At 46.1% G+C, this 17,943-nt stretch overlaps 1 protein-coding gene across 1 annotated transcript in view; it reads left to right on the top strand.

Annotated features, from left to right (window-relative positions):
- LOC102445849 (neural-cadherin-like) overlaps window positions 1-17,790 on the top strand; it is a 106,062-nt gene extending 88,272 nt beyond the window's left edge. The window contains exons 28-33 of the mRNA XM_075920359.2: window positions 5,572-5,738; window positions 6,010-6,274; window positions 11,400-11,580; window positions 11,960-12,213; window positions 14,826-14,980; window positions 16,962-17,790. Coding sequence (XP_075776474.2) covers window positions 5,572-5,738; window positions 6,010-6,274; window positions 11,400-11,580; window positions 11,960-12,213; window positions 14,826-14,980; window positions 16,962-17,363 — 1,424 coding nt within the window. The 3' untranslated portion in view covers window positions 17,364-17,790. The remainder of the gene's footprint in view (window positions 1-5,571; window positions 5,739-6,009; window positions 6,275-11,399; window positions 11,581-11,959; window positions 12,214-14,825; window positions 14,981-16,961) is intronic.
- The last annotated feature ends 153 nt before the right edge of the window (window positions 17,791-17,943 follow it).

Genomic DNA, 17,943 nt, shown 5'->3' with positions numbered 1-17,943 from the left:
GACAAGGAGGCTCTGGCTGCCAGTGCAGCTCCAACAGACAATACTAGTCAAAAGATTCTGATCTCATGAACTTTGGGAGCACACAGTGAGGGGAATTGCTGTGTGAACAGCACATCCTGGAGGGTGAGTAACTGGGCTGTGTTCTCTCTACTAGGTCCGTATGAAGTAAATAGTGAGGGTCACACTAGGGATGTTAAATTGTGATTGATCAGCTAATTGAGTAATCAATGGAATTTTCATTGACTACTCGATTGGTCGATAAGTGGGGGCACAGTTGATAAGGCGCTGTGGCTCTGCCTCTTAAATGTAGGAAGAGCTGCCCAGCTCTTACTACATTTAGAAGAGAGCCACAGTGTCCTAGAGCCGCCAGAGTAACCACCACTAGGCGGATTTGAAGCTGGGACCGTTGGAGCTTACTATAGGACCCTCTGAGCTAAAAGCCATCTGCCTCCCAGCCCATGATGTAGAGCCGTGGTCCCCAACCCGGTGCCCGCGGGCACCATGGCGCCCGCCGGGCTCTTTACATGCGCCCGCGGAGCCGTGGTCCCCAACCTGGGTGCCCCGGCCTTGGCCCCGCCCCCGGGGGCACTGCACGTGCCCTTGCCGGCTTCGGCGCCGGCCTTGGCCCTGCCCCCGGGGGCGCCATGCGTGTCCTGGCCCCGGCGCCGGCCCCGGCCTTGGCCCCGCCCCCGGGGGCACTGCGCGTGCCCTTGCCGGCTCCGGCCTTGGCCCCGCCCCCAGGGGCCCCGGCCCCGGGGGCACTGCGTGTGCCCTTGCCGGCTCCGGCCCCGGCCCTGCCCCCGCCCCTGGGGGCGCCATGCGTGCCCTGGCCCCGGCCCCGGCCTTGGCCCCGCCCCCAGGCGCGCGGCGCTTACGGGGGGAGCGCCAGCCCCGGGCGCGTGGCTATGGGGGGGGCCCCGGCCCCGGGCGGGCAAGTGTCCCCGCCCCCTGGCGCCCGGCAGGCGAACGGCCACGCCCCCGGTGCCCGACAATCTGAAAAGGTTGGGGACCACTGATGTAGAGGTCTCTTGGTCTTATCTGTTGCTGTGGTCGAGGTGCCACTGCATGGGTCAGTGAACCACGCTAGGTGTGTGGGTTACACCAGCACAAACTGGGACTGTTTAGTCCCAGTTCGTGCCAGCCTCAGGAGCTAACCCCACTGCACCTCTCTGCCTTTTAAATGTAGTAAGAGCTGAGTGGCTCTTACCACATTTAAAAGGCAGAGTCATGGTGCCACTGCATCTCTGCAGCTACGTCTACACTACGATTTTTCTCGGCAAAAAATATGCTAACGATGGATTCATTTGCATGAGTTGCAATCTCATTTGCATATTTTCTGCCTATCCGTTTTTGCGCTAGGGGTTTTTGCACAAAAACAAGCAGTGTGGACATTTTCTTTATGCACAAAACCACCTTTTCCGCAAGATCCTTATGCCCCAAAAAAGGAGGTATACCGATTTTGCAGAAAAAAGAGTTTTCGAGCAAAAAGAAAACATCCACACCAATTTTGCAGAAAAGGGGATTTTTGCAGAAAAAGAAACCATCCATACTGCTTGTTTTTGTGGAAAAAGGGTTTTTTGTACAAAAAGAAAATGTCCACACTGCTTGTTTTTGCGCAAAAATCCCTAGTGCAAAAACGGATCGGCACAAAATATTCAAATGAGATTGTGACTCATGCAAATGAGTCCCTCATTAGCAAATTGTATGCAGTGAAAACTCCTAGTGTAGATGTAGCCTGCCTCCCCCGTCCCCTTGCCCTCCGGTTCCTGCTTCCTCCACCTTTGCTGCCTCTTAGAGGCAACAAGGAGGGGAGGGGGGAAACGTGAGTAGTTGACTCTCTAGGTCACACCCTTCATAGCCTATTGCAAACACCAGAGGTTCCTTGCATTCCTCCATCCTCCCACCAAACTCCCTGTGTGGCATCCTGCCATCCCCCTTAAATTCAGGAATTCCCTGCAAACCCCCCAATCTCTTTCCTGCTGTAGCTGTCTGTCTGCCCCCCATCTTTCCCTTTTCTTGTACCAGTATCCCCCAGAGTCCCTGTAAGGTGCACACCCAAGAATTTCAGTCTTGCCCACCCCCTCAGCAGAGCTGCGCAGCTATGGCCCCCACTGCTCCTGGGGGCAGGGCTGCATGGCAGGTGGCTGCTCTGGCCCAGGAGCAATTGGGTAGCCACCACTCAGCCTGGGTGGCGGCTGCTGGGACTTGCGTCGGGGCCTCAGTACTATTTTTAGTACCGCGGTCCCAGCTCCAGCCACCATGCGGTCCCAGCCCCAGCTGCTCCTGGGGCTGGGCCGCAGGTGGGCAGCTGTCCCGCGTGCCAGAACTGGAACCAGGGCTGTGGTACTAAAAATACCTGGCACACGGGGCAGCCACCCATCATGCTGTTCTGCCCAGCAGGTGCAGGTGTCAGGATGGCAGAAGGTGAGGGAAGGGGCACAGGGAGAACTAAGGGGAAGGTGGGGGTGAGAAGAGGAAGGGGCTTGTGCTGAGGGCAGGGGAGGGGGCCAAGGCAGGTGAAGAAATAGGAAGGCACCAAGGGGCAGGATGGAGGAGAGACAAATGCCCAGGGGGCCAAGAGGAGACAATGAGGTGAAAGGGCAGGAAGGGGGGATGGGAATGTGTCAGTGGGGATGAGAGAGGGGAAGAGACAGGGTGATTCTGGGAAAGGAGAGGGGAGGGGCAGTGGGGGCAAGAGGAGGGGGAGGAGTGGGTGCTGGGAGAAGAGGGGTTGAAAGGTGGGGTGGGCATGAGGAAGGCAGGGAATGGAACAAGTGAGGTGTGAGGGCGCAGAAGGGTGTGAGGAGAACTGGGGCAGAGGGTGGTGAGGATGTGGGCACCAGGGAGGAAGAGGGCAAGGGGGAAGTTGGGATGGCAGGGGTTAGTGAAGGATGGTGGAGGCACCAGGAGGGTGTAGGGGGTAAGGGAAGGCTCAGGGGGATTATGGGGGTGAATCAGAAGGGCAGACATGGGCAGGGGGGTGGAGGGGAGGTATTTGGAGATGGGCACCAGAGGGCAGAGGATAGAGGTAGAGGGAGGTGTTAGGAGAGGGAGGTGTTAGGAGAGGGGATAGGGAGTGGGATTAAAGGAGGGGTGGTCACAGGGGAAAGAGAAGCACAGGTGCAGAGGTCAGAGAGGATGGAGAGGTGAGCAGGTCTCAGGAGGGCTGAGGAGAGTGAGAAGGGCAGGAGCCAGGACAGCAGAGGAGGGTGAGGGGTTAGGGGCAGCAGACGGGGCAAGGGTAGTATGGGAGACATGGCAGCAGAGGGGAAAAGGAGAGGTTTATAACTTGAGTGCCACAGTGGCACACATCTGAACAAGCACACATGACCTCAATATCAGTGCACAAGACAAAACTCACTTCGCTCATGGATGGAAAATCTTAGAGGGAACACTGGTGTCCCCCATTCTTCTTGCATATCAGTAACTCTGTGTGTACCTCCACTTGCTCCATGGCATCAGCAGTATGTGTTGCATGCCAGGATTCCCGATTTGCTCCGAAATGCAAGGAGCTATATTTCCCTCTTTTGCCTCATTCCACAGTCCTCCAACCCACAAGGGGGTTCTCTGTATTTTCCAATTCTCCCTCCACCTATTCTATTCTTACCTATTCATACAGCAAACATAAAATGGGAAACAAAGAGGACCTGGGGAATTATAGACCAGTCAGTCTAACTTCGATACTGGAACAAATTATTAAACAATCTATATATAAGCACCTAGAGGACAACAAGGTGATAAATAATAACCAATATTCATTTGTACTGAGAAAATTATGACAAACCAGCTCAATTTCCTTCTTTGGTGGGGTTACTGGCTTGGTAGATGAGGGGAAGGAGTAGAAATGATATATCTTGAGTAAGGCTTTTGACTTAGTCCCAAATTAACATTCTCATAGACAAACTAGGGAAATCTGATCTAGCAGCTCGCAAGTGCAGCCACTTGAAGTTGTAGGCATTCCTTCACAGATGTACCAGAATACCTGCACAACCAACAATACTCGATTATCACAAAACCGCCCAAGAATTTAAGGGATCGTAACCATTCTGCCAAAAGTATACTGTTTGGGGGAATCCTGTACTGCTGTGATTAGTGCTGGCTAAAACATACCAGATTAGATTTTAATATCCTTTTAGAAATGTAAGGTCTGGCTATATTTGATGCCACATCTCTCTACCTTGCCTTGCTGAAGTTCTGTGCTGTGATATACCCATATTTTAGGGATTTTGCTGTTGATTCCCAGCTCACCCATTGTTTGGACTTTGGGGCTGTGTCTAGACTACATGGCTCCGACGACGGAGCCATGTAGATTGGGATTATAGGCAAAGGCAAATGAAGCCACGATTTAAATGATCGCGGCTTCATTTACATTTACATGGCTGCCGCGCTGATCAGCTGTTTGTCGGCTCAGCGCTCTAGTCTGGACGCTCCCCTGCCAACATCAAAGCCCCTTGTCGGCAGCCCCGTTATTCCTCGTGGGATGAGGTTTACCAGGGCTGCCGACAAAGGGCTTTGATGTCGGCAGGGGAGCGTCCAGACTAGTGCGCTGAGCTGACAAACAGCTGATCAGATGTTTGTCGGCTCAGCGCGGCAGCCATGTAAATGTAAATGAAGCCGCGATCATTTAAATCGCGGCTTCATTTGCCTTTGCCAAAACAACAAATCTACATGGCTCCGTCGACGGAGCCATGTAGTTTAGACGTACCCTCACTGTGGCAAGTGTCACATTAAACTCATCTTTCTGACATTCACTATTGTCTCTCTCCTGTTGTAAAACAAAATTAAAATCCCATTGGCATTTTTGAGTTTCCAAATTGTCTTTTTTAATCATGTTAGCTTTTCATATGCTATAGCACCCTCTCCTGTTGCTTTATTTTTGTCTGCTCTAACTTTTGAGAAAGAGGTTTACAGTTTGTGTGTTCTGTGTATTCTACAGCACACCAAGCACTTTTTGGCCAGAGTTTCTTTGAACTAAAATTCTTATAACTTTAGAGGGGTAGCTGAGTTAGTCTGTAACTGAAAAAAACAACAAATAGTCTAGCAGCACCTTAAAGACTAACAAAACATGTATATGGTATCATGAGCTTTTGTGGGTACAACCCACTTCTTCAGATGAGTGAAAATTCTTTATGCAGTTTACCTCTTCAGAGGACTGTGTGTGCAAAACTGAAGGTCTGTGAGGCTATGTCTAGACTGCAAGCCTCTTTCAAAAGAGAGCGTCTAGACTGCACGTGGAACTTTCGAAAGAGCAAGCCGCTTTTTCGAAAGAAAGCACCCAGTGAGTCTGGATGCTCTCTTTCGAAGAAGCCCTATTTACATTCAAGAACGCCTTCTTTCGAAAGAAGCACTTTCGAAAGAAGGCGTTCTTCCTCGTGAAATGAGGTTTACCGCCGTCGAAAGAAAAGCTGCGTTCTTTCGATTTAATTTCGAAAGAACGCGGCTGCAGTCTAGACGCAGGTGAAGTTTTTTCGGAAAAAGGCTACTTTTCCCGAAAAAACCCCTGAGTCTGGACACAGCCTGAGAGTGCTAAACATTAAGATGTTACATTTATGTTTTTTATGTTATATTTAGTTCTCTTGGAGTGGGATTTTGGAAGTGACAGTTGGATTCATTATGAACTGAAAAGCTTTCCTAGTACTCATATTACCCAGGTCCAACTCATGGTACGCACCCGGGTTTCCTTCAGCACCATTCTGAGCGTGGCATCAGCAAATGGGAGCAGATACATCAGATTGGAGGTAAACAATCCAAATGTTGTTAGTTAACTTGTGCCACTGTACGACTGTTCCTCTAGTAAGAAGGGCAGGCTTTGCCCCTTTGAGTAACAATTCTTATTCATGGACATTGTGTCCTTCCTGAGAAACAAACATAGTTGGATCAGTGCTGCTTGGCCATGCAGGGAACACTCCATACTGACTAGAATTTGTGGCTTGCATTGTGATGTTTGGACATGTGCTCCTGGTATGTGTGTGAACATTGTTAAAGGGCTCTACCCCTGTATTCCTGTAGGTGGTTGATGGATATTTTGGAATTAATTTCAATTTGGGGGACAAAGAGCAGCATCTGAGACTGAGCACATTACGCATAGACAACGGCCAGTGGGTTCTACTGACTATGGAGCGCTATAATAATGAGTTTACCTTGCGTGTTAATAATGGTGGAGCAGACCATGAAGTAACCTCATTTATGGGTGCAAACAGATGGTTCGAAATGGATTTGGCAAGCATTGTGCTAGGAAATCGCCTTCCTAACCACTCGGAGAATGATTTCCAAGGTAGGTGATAGTAAGTTCCTAGGAGTAAGATTTTACACCACAGAATTGGCATGTTGGGGAATAATCAGCATCCAGGCCCCACATAGGCATACCCGCTGAAAGTTGTAGTGTCCCTGGTGTAATAGAATCACTGATATAGTAAGAACAGGACTATGTAGCACTTTAAAGACTAACAAGATGGTTTATTAGGTGATGAGCTTTCGTGTGCGAGACCCACTTCCTCAGATCAAATAGTGGAAAAAAATTGTCACAACCATATATACCAAAGGATACAATTAAAAAAATGAACAAATATGAAAAGGACAAATCAAATTTCAGAACAGAAAGGGGATGGAAGGGGGGGAGGTAAATGTCTGTGAATTAATTATATTAGAGGTGATAATTGGGGAAGCTATCTTTGTAATGGGTAAGATAATTAGAGTCTTTATTCAAACTTAAGTGTAAAGTCTCGAATTTAAGCATGAATGACAGTTCAGAGGATTCTCTTCCAAGTGTAGTCTTAAAAGGCCTTTGAAGCAGGATGCAGGTATCAAGTCGTTGAGACAATGTTCTTGCTGGTTGAAATGGCAAGAAACTGTTTTTTCTTTGTGATCCTGTCTAATATCTGTTTTGTGGGCATTGATCCTTTGGCTAAATAATAAAGACTATAATTATCTTACCCATTACAAAGATAGCTTCCCCAATTATCACCTCATGTGTTCATTTTTTTAATTGTATCCTTTGGTATATATGGTTGTGACAATTTTCTTCCACTATTTGATCTGAGGAAGTGGGTCTGGCCCACGAAAGCTCATCACCTAATAAACCATCTTGTTAGTCTTTAAAGTGCTACATAGTCCTGTTTTTTGTTTCAGCTACACCAGACTAACACAGCTACATTTCTATCACTGATATAGTAAGGTCAGGATTTGCTGTCATAATGTCCTGACAGGTCTCTTGCTCCATTGATGATGATAACCAGAAGGCTGCTTGCATGTGTGCTGTGTTGACTTGCGCAATTAGTTACCACAGCAGACCCCGAGAGAGCCCTCAAAGACCACAAATCAGATAAGGATCGAAAGTGCCTGGCCAGGTTTATTGTTAAGCAAAGTACAGTAATAGTGATCCGTAACTGTACCACATCACTATGCATGTGTACTCATAAGTCATACCAGTGTACTTAGCTCAAGCAGCGGGAAATCCCTACTGCCCCCTGGCTAGACAAAGACTGTCCCCACAAGGCACCACTTAATATACAGGTACAAAACAAGTTACACATCACTCCTGACATTGTCAGGTTGCCACTCTCTGACACTACTTAGATATCATGCATCACCCTGTACCTCATTGTTTGATTAGAACATAAGAACATAAGAACGGCCGTACTGGGTCAGACCAAAGGTCCTTCTAGCCCAGTATCCTGTCTACTGACAGTGGCCAGCACCAAGTGCCCCAGAGAGGGTGGACCGAAGACAATGATCAAGCGATTTGTCTCCTGCCATCTCTCTCCAACCTCTGAAAAACAGAGGCCAAGGACACCATTTTATCCCCTGGCTAATAGCCTTTTATGGACCTAACCTCCATGAAATTATCTAGCTTCTCTTTAAACTCTATTATAGTCCTAGCCTTCACAGCCTCCTCTGGCAAGGAGTTCCACAGGTTGACTACATGCTGTGGGCTCGTCTACACTGGCCCCTTTTCTGAAAGGGGCATGCTAATTTCACAGGTCGTAGTAGGGAAGTCCGCGGGGGATTTAAATATCCCCCGTGGCATTTAAATAAAAATGTCCGCCGCTTTTTTCCGGCTTTTAGAAAAGCCGGAAAAGAGCGTCTACACTGGCCCCGATCCTCCGGAAAAAAGCCCTTTTCCGGAGGATCTCTTATTCCTACTTTGAAGTAGGCATTAACTTACTTCAAAGTAGGAATAAGAGATCCTCCGGAAAAGGGCTTTTTTCCGGAGGATCGGGGCCAGTGTAGACGCTCTTTTCCGGCTTTTCTAAAAGCCAGAAAAAAGCGGCGGACATTTTTATTTAAATGCCGCGGGGGATATTTAAATCCCCCGCGGATTTCCCTACTACGACCTGTGAAATTAGCATGCCCCTTTCGGAAAAGGGGCCAGTGTAGACGTAGCCGGAGTGAAGAAGAACTTTCTTTTATTAGTTTTAAACCTGCTACCCATTAATTTCATTTGGTGTCGTCTAGTCCTCTGAAGAAGTGGTGGGCTGTTACAATCGCTTCCGCTGGTGACACACTTTCACACACACTAGGCCAGCGTGTGAGGAGACATCAGGAACTCTCAGACACACCAGAGCAGGAGCTTGGGAGTCAGGAGATCTGGGTGCTCCTTCCGGCTTAGAAACTCACTTAACTGTGTAACTCTGGGCTAAGCGCGTGACTGCTCTGTGCCTCAGTTTCCCTGTCTACCCTGAGATGCTGAGAGGGACATTTTGTCACCGTAACACACTTGCGACCCTAAGACAGGGGTGGGCAGATACCAGCCCGCAGGCCAGATCCAGTCTGTCAGGGTTAGCTCCTGGTGGGTCCTCACGTCTGTTTTTACCTGCATGGTTGCAGGTACCAGCACTCACAGCTCCCGTTGGCTGTGGATTGTTGTTCCCAGCCAATGGTTCAATCTCCACCCATTAACTTATCTGCTTTCCACGAGTAACTGTAAGCAGGATCATGTATTGATACATTGAATGACTGTTCCATAAACTGCACTGCTAACCTTGCACACCTACATCAGGGTCAACGCTGATTTCATATGGTATGTTTGTTGTGGGTTCTGAAAAAAATCATCTCTATCCATCATTCTGTCATTTTAGACCCTTTCCTGAACCTGGGTTGGTATCTGTGAGGAGTGGGTACCAAGGACTTTTTAATGAGCTGGTGGTACTATATGCTTTCCACTTATGCCCAGGACCAATGAGTGCTCTACACCTGGGCCTATTACCAATTAGTGTTTTGCACTCTCAGCCCTGCTTGTGCCAAGTTCTATGAGCAGAGGCATGTCTCTGGCTCACAGCTTAGCTTTGCTTTATATTAGCCAAGTGTTGTCCATTGTTAGCTAGACCTCAGGCCTCAAACCAGGCCTATGCTACATGGGTTTTTGTTTCTACATTCCCCCACTTCATTTTTTCCAGGGAGGATGTTTACCCATCATCCCGGAAAAGCATAATGCATGGACTGAAGGTGACCTAGTAGGCTAAACACTGTTATGTGGACACCTTACTTTACTGTTCACACATTCATGCCCCATCTGTTCCTTAGTCTGCACATTCTCTCATATGACTAATGGACAGTTTTTATTTACCAGTTGTGTTTAGTCCCTTATGGTGAGTCTGGGAATATTAGGCCCAGGACCATGACTGAGGAATGTATTTTTATGATTAAGCCTTAGGAGCGCTCCCAAATAATATCTATGAATGGATATGGTCTATCTTTTATAGTGTATATGGACATATATGTATAGTATGAATGTATACATATGATTCAACCGTATAACAATTTATTTTTCTATTTGGTATTGTGATTTGGCCCTTATAATGCTGCAGATAGCACACACTCCTATTAGGGCAATTACAGTTATTACCATTATTATTATTGGTAGTGGGCTGAGTGTTTTGAAATACTGGGATAGGAATTGTTACAGTGTGTCCCACAAGATTATGTATATGAGAGTCAAACAAATTTGGAGTAGTGACATTACAAATGAGACCTTGATATATAATTGTCTTGTAATTAATTACTACTCAGTACTGTCCATTCATGTTATGGGTTATCTTCACTGCTGGGTGTCACCCTCTGGGATGTGCTTTTCTGAACAGGAAGCAGGAACAGTTAGCTTCTCTGTTCCATTGGTTCTAGGGATGTAATAGTATAGTCAATTAACAGATAAGCAAAAGCTTATAGGTTAATGCTACAGACTACATGCATTTCCTTCCCTCCCTCTCCCTGCCAGTAAATTTTTTAGCAGGCTGTCCAGCAGCCTGGCACAGTCCTGGCTTGCGAAAGGTCCAAGACCTACCCCTGCTGTGGCTCTGCATTTAAAGTGTATTAGGAGCTGGGCAGGCAGCTCAGCTCAGTTCTGGCTCGTGCCGGATCTGGGAGCTCAGATCTGCCCCAGGCAGGAACTGCTGCCACCCTGTGCTGCTGCCTCTTTCTGAGAAGCAGCAACACAGGGTGACAGGTAGCTGTGGTCCACAAGGGGAGCTGGTTTTTAAACAGGCTCCCCTTGTGGACCAGTTCCCGCCTGACGCCGCACGCTGCTGCCTCTGATACAGTGGCTGCTGGCCCCTCCCCCATAGACTTGTTGACTAATCGATAAAATTTCATGTGGGGGAGAGGGATAGATCCATATTAGAATATTTGCTGTTGGATGCGAGTGAGGAGGTTGTGCACAGAATGTCACTACCAATACTTCCCAAGGCTGGGCTGGATGTGGGTGGGGCTCTGTCTTTCAATTTCAGGCAAAGTAGGAAGCAGTAACTTGCATCTGGGTTCCTCACATACACTTCCTATTCAGGCTGCAGCAGGGTGGGTGAGGGGAGCCCCAATCAAACCACCTGCTTCACGGCTTCAGATCTGTTTAGGGTTTAACAGGGCCAGACAGAAAGAACACAGGCACACACATCTCAGAAGGAATCTTGACCATTAGTAAAATGGTGTTTGAGTTACTTAATTCTTATCCTGCAGTCAGACAGTTTTGCATGCATGCAAACTGTGATTGTTTTGATAATGATACAAGTCAAGGCGCTGACTCCATAGGTGCTTAGAGGCTGGAGCGCCCACAGGCAAAAATTAGTGGGTGCTCAGTATCCACCAGTAGCCAAGTTCCCCCAGAGCCTCTTGCCCATTTGGGACACTCCAGAAGGGAGGGAGGAACTTGGCTGTGATGTGTGTATAGGACATGATGTGTATAGGAGAGGAGGTGGGAAGAGAAGGGGGGCTTTGGGAAAGGGGTGGAGTGGGGGCAGGGCAGAGGTTGGGGGAAGTTGTGGAGCACGGAGGGGGTGGAGCACCCTCATGTCGGTGGGCCTATGATACAAGTTTTTGAAGGTGTTTAAAGAACTTCGCCACGCAGTGTGCTTTGAGAGGGGCTGTGACTAACACTGTGTGTTTCTGTCTGTGCTTTTCTGTTCATGCAGGTTGCATGTGTGATGTCCAGCTGAACGGTCAGCCTCTTCTTGGGGATGGCCAAAGCACAGAGTTCAGCTTAATGGCGAAGCAGCAGGGTGTCACCGTTGGCTGTCATTCCAATGCTTGCCGCAGTCAGCCCTGTCATAGCCCTTTCCATTGTGTCGACTTGTGGAGAAGGCACGAGTGCAGGTTCACTTTGCTTTTGTTTTTCCTGGGGGAGCGGGACTGATCATCTGGAAAGGGATATCTTTAGTGTATTTTCTTCTTCTCCAGGCATTGTGGCAATGCTGCTGTCAGGAGCTATGAACAAAGTAGGGTGACATCTGGAGTTTCTGTTTACATGGTAATACCTAGAATGTCCATTCAGTTCACAACTATTTCATGGTAGTGATGTGGCATGGGTGCTCCTTGGCTTTCATTTTCTTTTCACGCTTTTATTATTTTTAGAAATGTGTGTAAGTAGCAAACTGGAATTACGGAACAATTTTCACTGCACAGCATTGACAGAGTAACATGCTATTCCTGTCACTACCATCACTCAACATAATCTGTTGGTTTTATCATTCAGGTGCCCAGCTGGCAAAGTAGAAGTGATGGATAACCTTACGGGTCTTAAATACTGCACTGCTACATCCTGTGGACACTGGAACTGTAGGAATGGGGGTACCTGTGTTGCACATTCCCAAGACAAATTTGTCTGCCAGTGTCCTGATGGCTATAAAGGAAGGTGGTGTGAAATCAGCCAAGTGAAAGCAGGAAAACCAGCTGGACTCAGTTCTGGCTCAATCTTGGCAATCAGCATGTGCCTCCTTGTCTTTCTAGGTAGGAAAGCAAATATTTTAAATTTATTCTCCACTATGTGATACACCAATAAAACCAGGATACCGCCACTACTTCTGCTATAGGTCATCAGTTCAGACTCAGTTTAGGACAGTAACAACTGTAAGTCACTATTGCAGTTCACTGACTTCAGGACTGGTTCAAGTAAAACTAGATTCCTCTTCCATTCACTTGCATCCCCCTCTAAAGCATTCCCAGATGCACAGAGCTACAAGGCCCAAAACAGCGTGTGCAGCTGTTTTTGCCTCCAAGCCTCAACTGCCCCCAAATTCCTGTGGTGGCGGTGGTAACACGTTATTGGTATTCTAGCATCACCTACAATGTGGTAGGCTTTGTTCATGTTCATAAGAAGGCACAAGACTCTTCCCTAAAGAACTTAGTGTAAGTAGACAAGCAACATACAAGGGATGGTTCAGAGAGGGAAACAATCAATATAAAAGTTTTATATATATTATATATAGTTTCAGTGCAGATTAGTTGATCTTGGAGTATACATACATGGCTACATGTTCAACCTATCCAATATTAGCTAGGGCTTGGTGGGACATGGTTTTCCAATCCCATGAAAAGTGTTGAGATCTAAAATATTTTCCTATTTGACAGGGAGGCAAAACTGCAACCTTTTGACTTTTTTTTTTTTTGAGGGGGAAAGAGAGACTGCCATTGTCCCCATATTACTGAACCCTAATACTACTCTAGTTAGGACAATGATTGGGATGTGAGACACCCAGTTTCTTCCTGATCAAATTCAGAACTTCTCCATTTTGACCAGTTGGCGTTTTTTGACCCAAAAACAAATCATGGGAACAACTCCTGACCAGCTCTAGTCCAGACTGTTGTCAAATGCCATGCTCATTTACACATCTGTCAATACATTGAAGTCAGTGGGGGTTGTGTGTTCTATATCTGGACATGTGTGAATAAGCACAACAGTGTTTGGCTGCTTGTGTGCTTTTTGCAGAAGGAGTTAGGGAAATAGTGGGAGGCTCTTTTAAACAGACGTGGAGGGAAACTGTGGTCTATATCAGTCAAGATCATGGGGTGTTGTTTACACAGTCATAACACACTTGCAGCTAACCTATTTCAAGCTCAAACTGTTACCCCGAAGGTCTGTCAGCATAAAACTGCTGAATGTTACTAGAGAATAAGCTGTGAAAATAATATTTGAATTGTGCCTCCTGCAGCTGCAGTTTGGATAGAAATGTCTGAGTCAATCCTGATTAAGTTACGTAGAATGAGCTCCAACTCCGTGCATAAAGTTCTGTTTAGTGTGGTGACAGGACTATATCACTTCTGGACCCCCTTGGTGGCAGTTTTTCTCTCTCTTCCCCCACACACTGCCCATCTCCTGTGTTGTATCTTATCACTTGGTCTTGCCCTTGGCACCTACTGGTTAAAATTATTAATTTGCTGGTGGCTTAGTATGGCCACCACAATGTTTACCTGCACTATTGTCACTTCCTTGTTACTCATTTAGAAAGGGACAAGGCGTGAGTTGTGTGTTTTTTTTTTTCTTTTCCTGACTGTCTCCATGGCCAAACTTTCTAGGATCTAGGTTTTTATCCAGTGCTGCACCCTAGATTAGGGATGTGAATGACTAGTCAACTATCTGATAAGCAAATGTTTATCCAATAGTTAACACACTAGCTGACTAGTTGCTTCTCCCCCAACTTGCTGCCTCTATCAGAAAGAGGCAGCAATTGGGGGGGAAGAAACAGGGGGAAGGGCCAGACCCTGGGCTCCATGCAGCGCTGCTGCTTTGAAACGCCGCGGGGAGCACGGGGCCAGCGGGGGACTGCTTGAGTCTCCTGCTCTCCCAGGATCCCCTCATTGCTTTCACGTTTAAAGTGTAGCAACAGCCCTGGGGAGGCGCCCTTGTTGACTAATCGAATAGTTGATGCAAATTGCATCGACTTTTCGATTAGCCAATTAATCTAAATTTAACATCCCTACCCTACATGCAATTCCTTCAGATAACATGTTAAAACTGTTCCTTCTGCTTGTTTCTGGTTGTAGTTCAGGTATAAATCTGATCTTCTAATGACATTTCTTTTAAAGAAGCTTAAGGATAACTATGATGTTTAGGAACACGGAAAGTGCTACACAAACTAAATGTTATTATAAACTGATTGCTTAGCTTCTCTCACCTAATAAAATTGTCAATTCCAACATATTAACAATGAAAACAGTGTACATATCTCAGAAAAGTAATGACTCAAATGATTATATGACATTTGTTATCTTCATTAAAACAGTGTTTTACTTACTTTGGGTATCTTATTTACTCAGGATTGGTGAAAGGCCAGAGACTGGCCAAAATGCCTTCTATTTAAATGTCCTAATGGATCCCTGTAGGTAAGTAAAATACCCTTTTAATGAAGTTTATGATGTAACATATAGATGATTCATTACCTTCCTGGAGAACTTACTTATGTTTAATTGGACACTGGGGTTTAAACAATGCACTTCTTGACTGGGAATATGGATATTAAACTATTAAATACTAATTTTTCTCAGGTTGTTTTCAAATGTGGTTACATTTCATAGGCAGGTAAAGGCTACATAATAAACATATTTGCATCTGTTTGTTCCAGCTCTGTTAGTCTCATATACAGTGTGGAGTCAGTGGGGGAGATCAGGGTTTCGGAAAGGAGGAGTTTACCATATTCCTGAAGAACATGAAAGCTGGGAAGATGTTAGAGAAAATGTCTTCAATTATAATGAGGAAGGAGGGGGAGAACATGACCAGGTATGGTATAGCAGCCTGACAGTATTTTAATCACACAGCAATTCAGAACCTAATGACTCTCTCACCTTTTCTTCAAAGAAAATCTGTGGCCCTTTTCAAGAGGCATGTGCTACTAACCAGAGTTGTTGACTTGAGTCCCACGACTTGAACTCGAGTCCGACTTAAGTCGCCTAGGTGACTCGACTTGAGACTCAACTTGAGACTTGACTCGGGTTCATTGTTTGTGACTTGAGTCTCGACTTGAGACTTGCTAATTTTGTTAAATCAACTTGGTGAAAAAATTGTCTGAAAATGCCAATATTGATGGCTTGTACAAAAGTGACTTGACATTTTTAAAATTAAGAATTGAGACTCGACTCGAAAGTGACTTTAGGGACTCGAAACTTGACTTGAGACTTGAACTGTAGTGATTTGAGACTTGACCTGGACTTGACAATGCTGACTTGAAGACAACACTGCTACTAACTAAAGCAGAGGAGGGGAACCTTTTTCCTATCAGGGGCTATTCTCTCACGGAAAAAAATCAGTCCCAGCATACACAGCCCTGTGGAGAGGTGGAATGTGGCAGCTTAGGGCTTCCCCCTAGGCTTTTAGGGTTGTCAGCTTTCCTGATTGAATGGATCAGATGCCATTGGTGCAAATGGAATCCAGTCGGGAAAGTTGGCAACCCTATTTTGGGATGGGGCCAAATATGAGTGGTTCAGGGTGTGATAGGGGACTCCAGGCTGCAGTAGGGGTTCAGGTGTGAGAGTGGGGCAAGGACTCCATCTAGGGGTGCGGGCTTTGAGGTGGAGCTTGGGATGAGAAGGATTTGGATGCACAAGGGGGCTCGGGGCTGGGACCAAGGGGTTTGGAGTGCAGGAGGGAGCTCAGGGCAAGAGGCTGAGGTAGCGGTGCGGAGTCTGGGTGGGAGGTAGGGTGATGGAGTGGGCTCAGGGGCTAAGTGTACAGGTTCTGAAAGAGAGTTTAGGTGCTTGAGCAGACTCGGGTGGGTCAGGGAGTTGAGGTCAGAGTTCTGGGAGGGAGTTAGGGCATGGGAGGAAGCAGGACACTTACCTCTGGCAGATTGAGAAGCAGCCAGACATGTCCCTATGGCTCTGCTCGCTGCCCTTGCCTGCAGATACCACCCCCACAGCCCTCGTTGCCCACAGTTCCCGGCCAATGGAAGCTGTGGGGGTGGTGCCTGCAGGTGAGGACAGCATGCAGAGCTTTCCAGATCTCAGCAAGCCGGCACTTTTAGCTCCACTGCCACAGGGGAGCGCCAAGGCTCAAGGCTTCCAGTCCACTGCACAGAGACTTTGCCACTGGCCAGATGAAAGGAAGCAGGGAGCCACATCTGGCTCACGGGTCAGAGGTTCCCCATCCCTGTACTAAAGCAACCAGGTGATCTTGCTCACGTAACCCTCTTCCTTCCCTGACTCCTTCCCCACCCCCCAAGTTTTTTTTTCTAGTGACTTGACTTGTCTTCTTGTAGATCTGAATCTCCTGGAGACAGATTGTGGTGTATTAAAGCACCTTCACCTTTCGGAAAAGGCTTTATTTTCTGCAAATCTCCGTGCCGAAAAAAGCGGCAGCCATTTTTATGCTAATGAAGCGGGGGAGATTTAAATCCACGTTTCATTAGCAATTGCGATACGTCTAATTTACATCCCTTTTACGAAAAAGGGATGTAGTCTAGACGTAGCCAATGAGTAGACCTAATGATTTTGGAGTAAAATTTCCATTTACAGCCACATCTGCCTTGCACTTTTCTGAATTTGCACATAACATGGTAGATTTTTGTTTGTGGCCAAAGATGTCAGTATTTACAGAGATTTTGTCTAATCTGAAGGTGATTTCCAAATCCTCTTCTTCAGTCTGTGAAGATCTCCTATATCTTTTGCTCCATTTGAGTTTAAAAATATCCATTTCTTGGTGTTCAGGGCATTTGTTTTGTGTTGAACGTGTCTCTTTAATGTTTGCATTAATTTATTTATTTCAGACTGCTTATGATATAGGTGAAATAAAGAAACCCATGCAAAGCATTCCCCAGTTCTCCTCAGAGACCACTGCTCCACCCTTCAAGTTGCATCTTTTTCCAGAGAGAGACCCATTCACAAAACACACACATCAAAGAGACTCAAATTCTGAAGTCCACAGTATTTCAGACTTTAATGAATATGTGTCTCAAATAATAGATGCCGCAGACGATGATCTACGTGGTCTTCCAGCAGACACTATTCATTTTTACTGCTTGGAAGGGCAGTGCTCTCTAGCAGGGAGCCTTAGTTCCTTAGACTCGTCTATTGTTGATGAAGATCTAAACTATGATGACCTCCACGAGTGGGGACCAAAGTTTGACAAGCTTAAAGAACTCTATGCACTTTCAACTGAACGCTTGTAAATGGAGAGATGGGAACCCAACACATTCCTGTGAGATGAACTCTACTTAAAGTTTTGTCTAAGATGCTAAAATGTTTCTAATCCACTAAATAAATAACTTATTTATTGAGTGAAGCATTTAACATGAATCACTCACCTTTCCCTTAAGTGGCAGTCTGAATATAGAAACTTTTTGTATGCACTGTATAAATAGATATTTAAATTTAAAGCTTTTTAAATATGTTAATTCTCTTGAATACTTTGAAATGTAGGACTTTCATAGTATGGGCATAATTTTATGAAATTTTTTGTAGGCTGAAGTGAGTTATTACAAACATCCTGCATGCAAGTACTTCAGTTATTTTCTTCCTCATCTTAGTGTGATTCCAGCCAAGTGGAAACTTACTGGTAGGGAGGTTTTTATAAAATTGCAAACATTTTGGACTGTAAAATCACAACTATAATTATAGATGTTAAATATAAAACATTATTTTTCTGGATTTTTGTTATTTTGTTTTTCTTTAATTGATAGTTGTCTTCTTCTCTTATTTCCTTTCTCCGCCAGTGCACACACCATTCTAAATATTGTCTCTAATATAATG

This window comes from Pelodiscus sinensis, chromosome 2, assembly GCF_052426305.1.
Source record: "Pelodiscus sinensis isolate ZL-2025 chromosome 2, ASM5242630v1, whole genome shotgun sequence".
NCBI lineage: Eukaryota > Metazoa > Chordata > Testudines > Trionychidae > Pelodiscus > Pelodiscus sinensis.
The sequence above is the reverse complement of the archived record's forward strand: the minus strand, read 5'-3'. Positions and strand labels throughout refer to the sequence as shown.